At 42.7% G+C, this 11,051-nt stretch overlaps 1 protein-coding gene across 8 annotated transcripts; it reads left to right on the forward strand.

Moving 5' to 3' along the window:
- Positions 1-2,009: 2,009 nt before the first annotated feature.
- Positions 2,010-9,888, forward strand: COQ3 (coenzyme Q3, methyltransferase). Of its 8 annotated transcripts, none has more exons than XR_009485866.1 (7): positions 2,010-2,096; positions 3,016-3,139; positions 3,512-3,664; positions 3,825-3,924; positions 5,500-5,742; positions 7,018-7,104; positions 8,507-8,558. XR_009485866.1 is itself a non-coding variant. In XM_059842411.1 (7 exons), exons 1-7 carry the CDS (start codon positions 2,012-2,014, stop codon positions 8,713-8,715), a joined length of 1,074 nt encoding a protein of 357 aa, XP_059698394.1. In that variant the 5' UTR covers positions 2,010-2,011; the 3' UTR covers positions 8,716-9,888. The 8 variants fall into 8 exon arrangements, 7 of the variants coding, with proteins under 7 accessions (XP_059698394.1, XP_059698397.1, XP_059698398.1 ...); XM_059842411.1 differs by having other exon boundaries at positions 6,945-7,104; positions 8,507-9,888; XM_059842414.1 differs by having other exon boundaries at positions 2,013-2,096; positions 3,042-3,139; positions 6,945-7,104; positions 8,507-9,888.
- Positions 9,889-11,051: the final 1,163 nt, after the last annotated feature.

Consider the following 11,051-nt stretch of genomic DNA (forward strand, 5'->3'; position numbering starts at 1 on the left):
ACATTCCCATTTTTGTATGTATCATTTTAAAATGAATGCTGCAAAAACATTTCAGTGCACTACAGGAAAGCAGTACATAGGATTTTGAATGTCATGCAGCAACATGACATTTGGAGGCATTTCCCATGAAAACTTTTTCAACAAATGAGGGATGGTATGGAATCAAATGAATAATGATTTCCATGCAAATTGTTCTGAAGGTGAATACAACCAAGCCAACGTCCGTATGTGCCCCAAGGAGCCTGCTACACCATGTAAGAACAAGAATTAGCTGTGGCCATGGACAGGCCAAAAAAGAGTAGTTGAGTAAATATTCTGACCTTAAAGATGGAGCAACTACATGTGTTTTGAAATATGGCACAATAACAAAAACTCTGTTCTGTATTTGAGGCTCTGTCTCATGGAATAGCTACTTCTAGTTTCAAACAAGCTTGTCCTGTTAAGTAGAATACATGGCCAGTGTGCGTGTATTTACTTGTTAGTAACCAATTCTAAAATCAAAAATATAAAAGCAATGGCAACGTAAGGTTTGGCTCTCTTGCTCAGATTTTGCATTTGCTTTGCTAAATGAATGACAAGTAATAAAGCTGAATAATACGTGGATGCATGCTTTGAAGGAAGGCTTAGTTTTGTCTCTTAAGGAGACTATCCACAAAGGATTTGTTGGAGCTCTGTTTCTTTCAGTAGCTCTGAGGTGTTATTAATGGCTCCAGTGCACTGTGAGCTTTGTTGGATAGAAATCAGGTGAGTAGAAAAGTGAGGCAGGTGTATATACTAAGCAGGTTTGCTATATGTTTAATTTCTGTCAAGACAAGCTTTTTTGAGCCCCTTCAGCAGTCCTTATTTAACTTAAAAAATAAAATAATCCAGACTTTTAACTACTACATGAATTATACTGTATTTACAGGACACCTGTAAACAGCAGATTTCAAGCAGTTGTATTACAGGAGGGTTGTATTACCAAGCAAGGTCAGTTCATAAAGCAGGCTGGCACTAGAGGGAAGTCAAGCCAGGACTGGTTATACTACTCCAAATTTCCTGCAGCCCGGAGGATGCTCCTCCCTTGGCATTGTGCAGGCCGTGCCTCCTGCCTGCGGATGCCAGCATCTGCACAGCCAGGCAGGGAACCCGGCTGTGATCATTGCCTGGCAGGCAGAGGAGCGCTGCCAGCTCTGCCCTCAAGGCTTACCTTTGGCTTGCTCTGCGCTGCTGCCTTCCAGACAGCTCTGGTTTTCACTGGGTGTTCTTGTTGGACCTGCAGCTCAATAAAGTGTCAGAAAACTAATCTTTAAAAAAAATGGCTTAATTGTTTTCCATTTGTGTGTATCAGCCCTGAACTGCCAGGACCACTCACCTCAGTTCGGGGCCCTGGGCAGCAGTGCCTGCGAGGGAGCAGGGAAAGCAGAAACCTTTCTCCTTTGTGGGCCACAGCCCGGACTTAATCAGCAAACCGTGACACGGCCGCCTCTCAGAGAGGCAGCGGCATGCCAGCCTGGATGGTTCCCATGAGGGGGCTGCCCCAGGCCAGCCTGGATGGTTCCCATGAGGGGGCTCCCCCAGGCCCAGCCTGGATGGTTCCCATGAGGGGGCTGCCCCAGGCCCAGCCACGCTGGGGCCCAGAGGTTCTGCTCCAGGCCGGAGTGCCGGCTGCTGGGATCGCTTCCCTCTGAGCCTGCCCCGAAGAGAGGACTCTTGTACTTTGTGCGGTGCCCTGCAAGCCCAGTGTGTTTCTTGGCAATGAAAGGGGCTGAAAGCTGTGGGCTCGTCGCTGTGTCATCCGAACGAGCCTCTGCTTGCGGGTCTTTCCGTGTTCCAAGACAAGGCAATGACGGGGCACACATTTAAGCTGTGTTGGTCCCGATGAAGCCTTGGCGACAAATGTCACCGTAGGGGTTGGCATTGGCACCGGCCCCAGCACTGGGCGGAACTTCCCGGCTCCCGCCCGGCGAGGCAGCCGGCACCGCCGGCCGCGGACCGGGGCGGGGCGAGAGCGGCGGCGGCGGCGGCGGCCATGTGGGGCGGCGGGGCGGCCCGAGCGCTCACCCGCGCCCTGCGGCGCCGGCGGGCGGCGGCCGCGCTGCCGGGGGCTGCGGGCGGTGAGCGGGTGCGGGAGAGCGGGAGAAAGGGAGGGCGGGCCCCAGCGCGGCCGGCGGCAGGGGCGGTGTAACGGGGCTTCGCTTCGCGACTCCCTCACAGCCGGGCCCCGCAAACCTCCGGCCGGCGGCGGCCCCGGGCGTGTCTGTGTGTCTGGCAGCTGCGGGCCGCGTCGCACGGCACTCCCAGCCCGGCGCCGGCCGGTCGGGAAGGTGTTGTTCCCCTGCCGCCTCCTTTGCAGTCCGGAGGTGTCTAGATCGCTCCATCGCTCACTGCGGCCTAAAATCGTCTTCGGGGTGGTCTACTCTGGGTACAGTGAGGCATTGCTGTGATTCGGGAGCACTTCGTGACCAGGCAGCAGCTGGGGGTGAGCGGGTGTTCGCCGTGCTAGGGAGAGCCCTGCGTGGGCTAAGCAGGAGCGGAGAACAGTTGCAGGATGTTGTCCTTGGCCCGTTTGTGCACCGTCTTTGGCGTTTTTTTGCTTAGGTTTCCTTACCGGTTGGTACAATGTAGAATGAGTGTGCAGCTGTGTATGTCTCTTTCGAACGCATAATAAACCTAGTACTGCTGAGTGTGTGTGTGTGTGTGTGTGTGTGTGCACAGCTTATGGTCAGGGTAAACATTTTGGGGAAATTCACACTAACTGAAACATTTCAGTTGCATAAAAAACTCTTTTCCATTCAGTCTCTGAATGTGAAAATTACGTACAAATTATTGTCCAGCATTTGAGAAGTAGGGGCGTGGTGAACTAGCATACATTCTTTTATTTAATCCCTGACTCGGTAAGTACAATAGTGAGCAAATGTGCAAAGATTTGCATGGTTAGTACTCTGCTGGAGCAGCACTCTTAAAACTAGGTGTTTTGTCTCTGACTTCCTGTAAAGCTGATGCTTTCCATTTGGTTGTCTTTTATTTATGCAGATGACCATGCTGATCTGTCTTTTCAGACAGGTCTGAGAGATATCCTTCAGGACTCCAACAGGAAAAGACAGCTGAAATCTGGTAGTACCTTGCCTGTCTCTCTGACTGAAATGAAAAGCAACATGTAAGTATTGTTGCTAAAATTACCCTGTGTGATGAGGGCTATCCTTTTTTGTAGCAATTTAATTTGACTTCATGACTTCGTGACAGTGTCACGTGGAGCCGTTTTTATATCTCACACGTCTGAATGTTTGATGTGGCCTGTTCTTGTTTTACTAATTGCTAACTTAAAAATTACAGGCCTGCAGCCATCTGTTTGGGAAGATATGTTACCCATACAGTGTATAATATCTGTATGCTACTAAACAAGTGAAACTTGAATCTCTAAAGAAACATGAATTTTACCTTTTTGCATTTTCCAATGCTGTATTTGTTTTTCCCATATTTCAGCTAACATGGAATCATAGTATTGGTTTAATGAGCTTTCATTATTTAGATTCACTGTGAAGAGACCTTTCAGCACTTCACACTCGTCAGTGGATTCAAAGGAAATTAAAAAATTCCAGCTCCTTGCACATAAGTGGTGGGATGAAGAAGGAGAATATGCGGCCCTTCATTCTATGAATGATATTAGAGTGCCATTTATTAGGTATGGTTTTGAAGACAGATTTTTTTTTTTTTTATATGTACTATTTTTGTATGACCTCAGAAAATACTGTAAAAAGGCTAATTACCAGTACTTAAGATAACTGCAGCATCTATTGGAGCACCTTGTGTGTTCAACCTTAATCACATCTCTTTCCTTTCAGAGATACTCTGTTGAGCATGAGTAGTAATTATCATCTGGGAAATCCACTTTCTGGAATCAAGATTCTTGATGTGGGCTGTGGAGGAGGACTGCTGAGTGAGGTAAGAAACAGTGAGCTCTGTTTTCTTCTTAAAAGGTTTGCAAGGTATTTGAATTGTTGTACTAATTGCACTGCTTAATTTTTAATCCTCCACGGAGGACTTTTTCTCTTCTATGATATGTTAGTTACTGAGTAGAGTGCAGTGCACTCATACAAAAAAACCCATAGAGTATTTGGTTTAGCATAGTGGTGGTGGTTTACACAGAATGAGGGAGTTGGTAATGAGAAATTCTAAAACTCTGAGATTCTAAATCAAGAAAATAAGATTTCAAGCACTGTAAAGTAAAGGAGAGGGGAAGAATGATGAAACAGTCCTTGAATATTTCTTCTTTAATTTTTCTTTTTTACTTTATAAGTCTAGGCAGGAATACTTGGAATCATGACATCCTCATTACCAAAGAAACAATTTTTGTTATAAACTTGTTCTTACACATTCATTTATTTGAACTGCTTATCTTCAGTGTTTTACATGGGGGTGGGGAGTCTCACCTTTGATTTGATCCCATGGGAAATGCATGGAATAACATCAAGCTCCCAAATCACACCCTCTCCTGTGTCAGTAGAGATTGCTGTGGTAAAGGGGCTGATGTTACAGTGGCTTCCAGAGAAGTCTGCACAAACTTGGGACTGAGAAGTTACTGTTTGTGGTAGAGCACTGTCCGCACAGGCTCTGAACAGTGCTGTGTCCCATCAGTAGGCTAGGGATGGTTTGTAAATTTAGGGTTACAGATCTGGCTGCCTTACTTTGGGAACTTCATCAGCATCTGAAGTGAGGTGTTACAGAGGGACCTGAACCTCTCCCATGTTTTCTTTCTTTGTTTTTTCTCCTCTTTTGAGCAAAATCTTGTAGTCTTGTGAGAGGGGTCTCTCCAACAATGCTGGCAAAACTGCTGTGCTGCATCACCTTCTCAGGCTGAACAACTGGCGAATTTCAGGTTGGAATATCATACATGTGGTCATGTTCTACAGCCTGTTTCAGTTTCAGAAGAGGTGATGACTAAGGTGCTAACCTTGGAGTAAGAAGACCCTGGAGAAACCTGAGTGACAGCCAAGGCTGATGCTATCCTAGTAAACATCAGTGTTTAGTTCTCAGCAGTGAGAAAGTCCCAGAGATAATCACATATTAAGTAACCATTAAAAAGATATGAGGATTTACCATTACAGGTGGATGTTGAAGAAAGTAATGACAGTAATTAAATAGGGCATTGTTTTCTCCCCTTTAATTACTGTGTTGATTTTCCCTCTTTGTTTTTCCTGTATCAGAGAGTGGTAGTGGAAGAAATCTTTATTTGGTGTAACAAAATGAATTGAGAACAAATTATTTTAAAAGACAATTTAGATGTGTGTATAGTCCACTATATAATTTTCTAAGAAAATTAACACCACCTTTCCCAAATCTAAGGGTGTTTTTGCTTTAATAAACATTTAAAATAAAACTGCCGGATCAGAGCTCATAATTTACTCATGTTTGTCTTGTGTTGATGCATTCTGCATCTTGTATGTACATTGCAAAGTTTCAGAAACCTTTAAGTAAATTGTTTTCATGCAGAGAATAAATTACACTCTTTTTTATTAGCCTTTAGGTAGACTGGGAGCTTCAGTTACTGGAATTGATCCTGTAGAGGACAGCATTAGAACAGCAGATCAGCACAAGTCATTTGATCCGGTCCTGGCCAAGAGAATACAGTACAAGTCCAGTTCACTGGAGGAGATTGTGGAAGAGTCTATGGAAACCTTTGATGTAATTGTAGCTTCTGAAGTAGTGGAGCATGTGGCTGACCTTGAAATGTTTATCAAGTGTTGCTCTCAGGTGTTAAAGGTAAGAGAGTTTTTGCTTTCATTATTGGGAATGTTTATTCTCTTTTATCATTGTGGCTTTTTAAAAAGAGTGTGAAAACACATCTGCACACATTTCTCCACTAAGTCAGAAGCATGTTCTCGAAGTGCCTTCCGTTCTTCTCCATGATGCAAATACATCTTCCCAAATTCAGTAACCACAGTTAGGGGAAATTTATTTCTCCAACTCAGCCTCAGAAAAGTGTTAAGGCATTACCTAGCATTGCAGGTTTGCATTGCATCAGGACCTTAAGAAATCTGGGTGCATCTGATTTCACACGGGTGAGAGAAAATGTGGCAGTGCTGCTGTTGATGGACAGCTGTGGCTCAGACTGCATGACAACTCTGTAATGATATTTCTGACACAGGATTTTATTCCAGCACTAGCATCACATCAGATTTGATCCTGGATTGCTTTTAAAGGTTCCTAGTTAAGCTTTGGAGATAATCAGGTGGTTTTTCATCTTGATACTAGTTCATTTGCAAAAGAAGGATGGTAAGCTCAGCACACAAGTGGGAGCTTTTCTTTGATCTCTTTATATTTCTGGTCATCAGAAGAAATATTAATTATTTCAATTGAATGCACTACTAACTTTTAGGGACAAAGAAATTATCCCTTATTTCTAACAAACAGTCCTTTAAGGACTTAGAATTTGTTTCTGTCTTTGTTTCTTTGCCCATGTAATTATTAAAACAAGCATGGCATGGCATTCAGCAGTCTCAAAAATTAAGGAAGTATTTCACCTTTAACTTTGGTTTCAATTAAAAAAGTGCTTTGTGGTTTTATTTTGGTTTTTTGCTTCATTGGATTTTTGGTTTTTTGGGTTTTTTTTTTTTTTTAACAAAAGATATTGTATATGCTCTAATACCTTTTATTTATCCATTTTCTGGGAAGAAAATATTATAAGTGACTCTTCTAGGTGTTCTTTGGGCTAGGGAATAGTTTTTAGGCCACCCAAGACCTGATTATGTTGATTCTTTGAAGATTCCTGAGACATACTGTTAGAAAATTATATTCTTTCTTGTATTAAAATGTTATAAATATCTATCCTGGATGAAATTACTTCTTAGTCTTGCATTGTGTAGACTTTGACATAGACAAATTATTTGTCTTAATGTGATTAAATTTACAATTTAAAAAAACCCAAAAATTCTTCTAATTGAACATTTTAATATTTTAATTAGCCTGAAGGTTCTTTATTCATTACGACAATCAATAAAACACAATTGTCCTATGTCCTGGGAATTGTGGTTGCAGAAAAAATAATGGGGATTGTACCAGAAGGAACACATGAATGGGAGAAGTTTGTTCCCCCTGAAGAGCTGGAGCGCCTCCTGGAATCAAGTAAGTTTCAGGCCAGATGGTGGGAATGGAGAGAGATATCCACACGGTCCCTGTAGAAATGGCAAAGGGATAAGTTAGGTGGGGTGAGTGCTAGCAACAATTTTTCCTGCTTGAGTTAACAGTCATATATTAAGAGTATGGTTCCTGGTTTAAAGACACTGCTGCTTACTGGATTTTGCATAAAATAAATAAAATTGAATCCTAAGAATGCCGTGATTACTTGAACAAAATCACTGTTGCAGCTGCCCTCTGTTTAATAGCCTAAATAAAAAATTCCAATGTTTTCCATTGTGTTCTGGTGACAGAGTGTATGCTCTGAAGTGGTTCATAAGCTCTAGGTCAGGTTTGAGGAATTAACTGTGTTGGCACTCTGGGGCTGCACTGCTGCCACTGCATTGTTTGTTGCCTTTCCTTTGGGAGGAGGCGTTTTTATTTTTGGTTTGCTGCTCCGTGTTCTCTATTCATTGTGTTACTAAAAGATTTCTTCCAAAATGTTAAGATGAAACCTACCACAAATTCATTAGTCAGTTCTTGAGAAACTCTGTGATACTGATTTTTTATTATAAATTACCCTGGTCTGATTGCTTTTAAAATAGACAAAGCAATGAGCTGGGAAGACTTCTGCCCATTGCCCTCCTTCACCACAGATGTTTTAAAACCCTCTCACCAAATATTTCACTTTGCTCTATTTCACTGCAAAGAAGCTGAAGTATGAGTAGAGCTATTCTCTTGGCAAGGTCTTTTCCTGGCACTTTGCAGTGATGCCATAAGAAATATGACTAATACTGGTTCACATACTGGTGGTTTTTTTCAGTTCTTCCTTTGAAAGGAGAAGCAGGTGCAGTGGAGTGATTTGTTTTGATAGGGTGTTTGTTTTCTGCCTTCCATCCTGTATCCTGCTGGGACACAGCAGGTCCATGCAGTGAACTGAACGCTGCTCAGCCAGAATGATAAATCGCTCTCTTTGCACCGAGTCCTTGATGGCATTCATGTGCCTTTTTCTTACATTTTTCCATTCCTAAAGGGAATCTGAAGAATCCTTGCAAAAATGTGCTCAGATTTTGATTTTAGAGTGTGCGATGTTAACCTGAAGCATGTCTCCACCTTTAGAAAACATTACCAGTCAGCCAGAGGGGGAGGTGTGAGGCTGGGGATTTAGCAGAGCCCTGTAGCTGCTGGTGGTGCATGGCCTGGCACAGAGCTGTTAGAGCCACTGCCAGGACCTGCTGTCAGCAGCGATGCCAGTGGCACTGCACGTGGGGGTGTCTGCAAAAGACCAGCTTCCTCCCCAGCCCAGAGGAAGAAGCATGTTTTGGACTTGCTGTTCTAAAGAGCTTGCTGTTGCAGTGACTTACAATATATAAGAACATCCGTTGCTTTATACAGCTTCTTTCTTTCCTAGATGGCTTTTCAGTCAGGAGCGTGAAGGGGATGTTGTACAATCCGCTCTCGGGCTCCTGGAGCTGGGTGCAGAGCACGAGCCTGAACTACGCGCTGCACGCAGTCAAGGCTGGGGCTCCGGCACAGTCGCACGCCACAGACACCCTGCCAGAGACAGACTCTCAACAGCGCTCGGCCACAGCTGGCACTGTCCCAGACAGCGCTGTCTGACTGTGTGGTGATGGACTGTCACCAGAACAGAAAGTGAGCTTTTACTCAGATGGACACAATAAAACCTTTGCCAACAACAAGCTTCCTGTTTGCATCAATACTACATGTGCTATTTTTGGCCAAATACTTAGGGCGGTCTCAAAAAAATCAAGTGCCCACTATCTCAGGAATGTTTTAAGACTGAAATGAGCAAAGCTTTTAAAGAATAAGTATTTTCATGAGAAAATAGTTTCAAATTGTTGGACAGGGAAATGCAAATTATTCTGTTGGTATCTTGGAGGAAGCTTTATTATGTGGTAGTGTTTTCAGTCCTCCTGGGACTCAGTTCTCCATAGAATAATGGTGTAGTTGTAGAGTGAGTTAAAAACCACAATGCTGTACAATAAATAAAATGCCTTAAGTATTTAAGATACTTAACTCTGTAAAAATACATGAAACATTTAAGATCTACGAAGACTTTTTTCTGTAATACACCTTTCTCCCTGAACAGGGGAAACAAAATAGCAAACCTTCACTGTTGAGTCCTGCTGTTTCTGCTCTTTTTGGATCTGTGACATGGAAGAAGAGTCTCTGAGACCAGAGTTCCTCAGCTGTGAAAGCCCCTTCACCATAAAGATACTTGTATCTGTGCCTATTTTTCAACTTTCTCCCTCTGCCCAAATAAAGAGAAGCTGCAGGTAAAATTTTACTAAGCAACCAGAGCTCCATGCTAGAAGAATGACAGATTAGCAGTCTGTCCTATAACTGAGGTGCCATACCAATTCTTAATGTTCTAGAGCCCAGGTAAGGAAAAGTCATTTACAATGAAACAGAACTTTCTAAATAAAGTGTCATGTGTGTGTGTCTATGACTGCATCTCCTTCCTTCTTTCTCCTTTTTCTTTCAGCTTGTACACAGTTGGAAAGGTGTCTTGTTTTTGTTTGCAGGGATGAAAATGAAGCTTTTTTTTTCCTCTCTTATTTTTCTCCCTATTTTAGTTTGCATTTCTCCTACTCTAGAGGTGTAGTGGGCTAAATTAGTTTTTTACACATTTGCATTCTTCCTGCTTTGCCATATCTGCAAGTTGCCTTCACATCCAAGTTTCCTGATGGATTCGATGATGCCCAGAAGAATATAGTTAATTTATAATGGAAATAATAGTTATTCATAGCTAATAAAGATTAAGAAGTAGTATCTGGTGTGATTGTTTCCATGACAATAAGTTCTGCTTCATAATATTTCTGTGGGCTATATGTTGGCTTTGAGAAGAAGATTGATCATCATGTTAGGAGTTTAGTGATGGAGAACCCACTACACCAGTAAAGAAATTGTTCCAAATGCTCATCAGTTCAGGTGGTTTAACCTTGGAACCTCACCAGCGATGTCCTAACATCCTCATTTTTACACTTAAGTACCTCTATCAGCTGCAATTTTGAGTTGTCACCCCTTAATTTTCGCTTAGATAAGTGGTCTGAGAGTATCTCTACAGCTCTTAGCACTACATGTGAGTTTCTGAGTTCACATGAAGTTTTGTGGTAAACATTGTTTCTGGAGCGTGGCAGTGGAACTGGCTGCAACAATTCATTAAAGGTTTCACTAACGCTGTCCACAGGAGGAATACATCATTCCCTGTCTGCCTTTCTCCTGCAAAGGAGTATCTGCTCTGTTGGTCACGCATGCAGTGTGGTGCACAGCATTCAGGAGAGGAGTGATGCTGGAAGGAGGAGTCAAAAGAGATGACCAGTAGTCTTTGCTCTTGACTGTGTTCAGGTGTGTTAAATCATGTGCTCCAGTGAGTTCCCCTGACCAAATTACCAACATCAATCTAGGTTACCACAACTGTATGACTCTTGTTTCAAATTTTGCCAGCAGTTCTGTAAAGCACTGAGACCTGGACAGGTTCCTGAGGTAGCCGACAAGAAACATCCCCCACGAGGCAGTCCCTCCTCCAGTGATTTGTTTTGAGACTTAATCAAGTGAAATAAAAATAATATTATAAAACTAGAATAGAAAGAGCTGATTTTTGTTTTATTTAGGAGCCCTAAGTCTGGATGCTTGTGTGGCTAGCTGTTATCCTGGCTTTCTCATCCTTTCTGTTTTTCCTCACTTCATAGATTCACAGAATATTCTGAGTTGAGAGGGACACACACGGATTAAGTCCAACTCTAAAGTGAATTACTTGTTACTTTCTTGTAGGTTTTCATTAAACTGTGAACCACCTGGGGAAAGGGTATTTTGTTTTGCTTTTTTCACTGTTATTTCTATTGCACATAGGACAAAAAACCTTTGATGCTGCCTGGGTTCTCTGTCCAAGCTTACAAGAGGGATCCTGTACCTAATGAACAATGGCTGGCATT

The sequence above is a fragment of the Haemorhous mexicanus genome, chromosome 3, assembly GCF_027477595.1.
Source record: "Haemorhous mexicanus isolate bHaeMex1 chromosome 3, bHaeMex1.pri, whole genome shotgun sequence".
Taxonomy (NCBI): domain Eukaryota; kingdom Metazoa; phylum Chordata; class Aves; order Passeriformes; family Fringillidae; genus Haemorhous; species Haemorhous mexicanus.

Coding starts and splice junctions, on each gene's coding strand:
- COQ3 (XM_059842411.1), top strand. CDS start 2,012: ATGTGGGGCGGCGGGGCGGCCCGAGCGCTCACCCGCGCCCTGCGGCGC. Junction 2,097..3,015: donor GCTGCCGGGGGCTGCGGGCG/GTGAGCGGGTGC, acceptor TTATTTATGCAG/ATGACCATGCTGATCTGTCT. Junction 5,743..6,944: donor GTTGCTCTCAGGTGTTAAAG/GTAAGAGAGTTT, acceptor TATTTTAATTAG/CCTGAAGGTTCTTTATTCAT.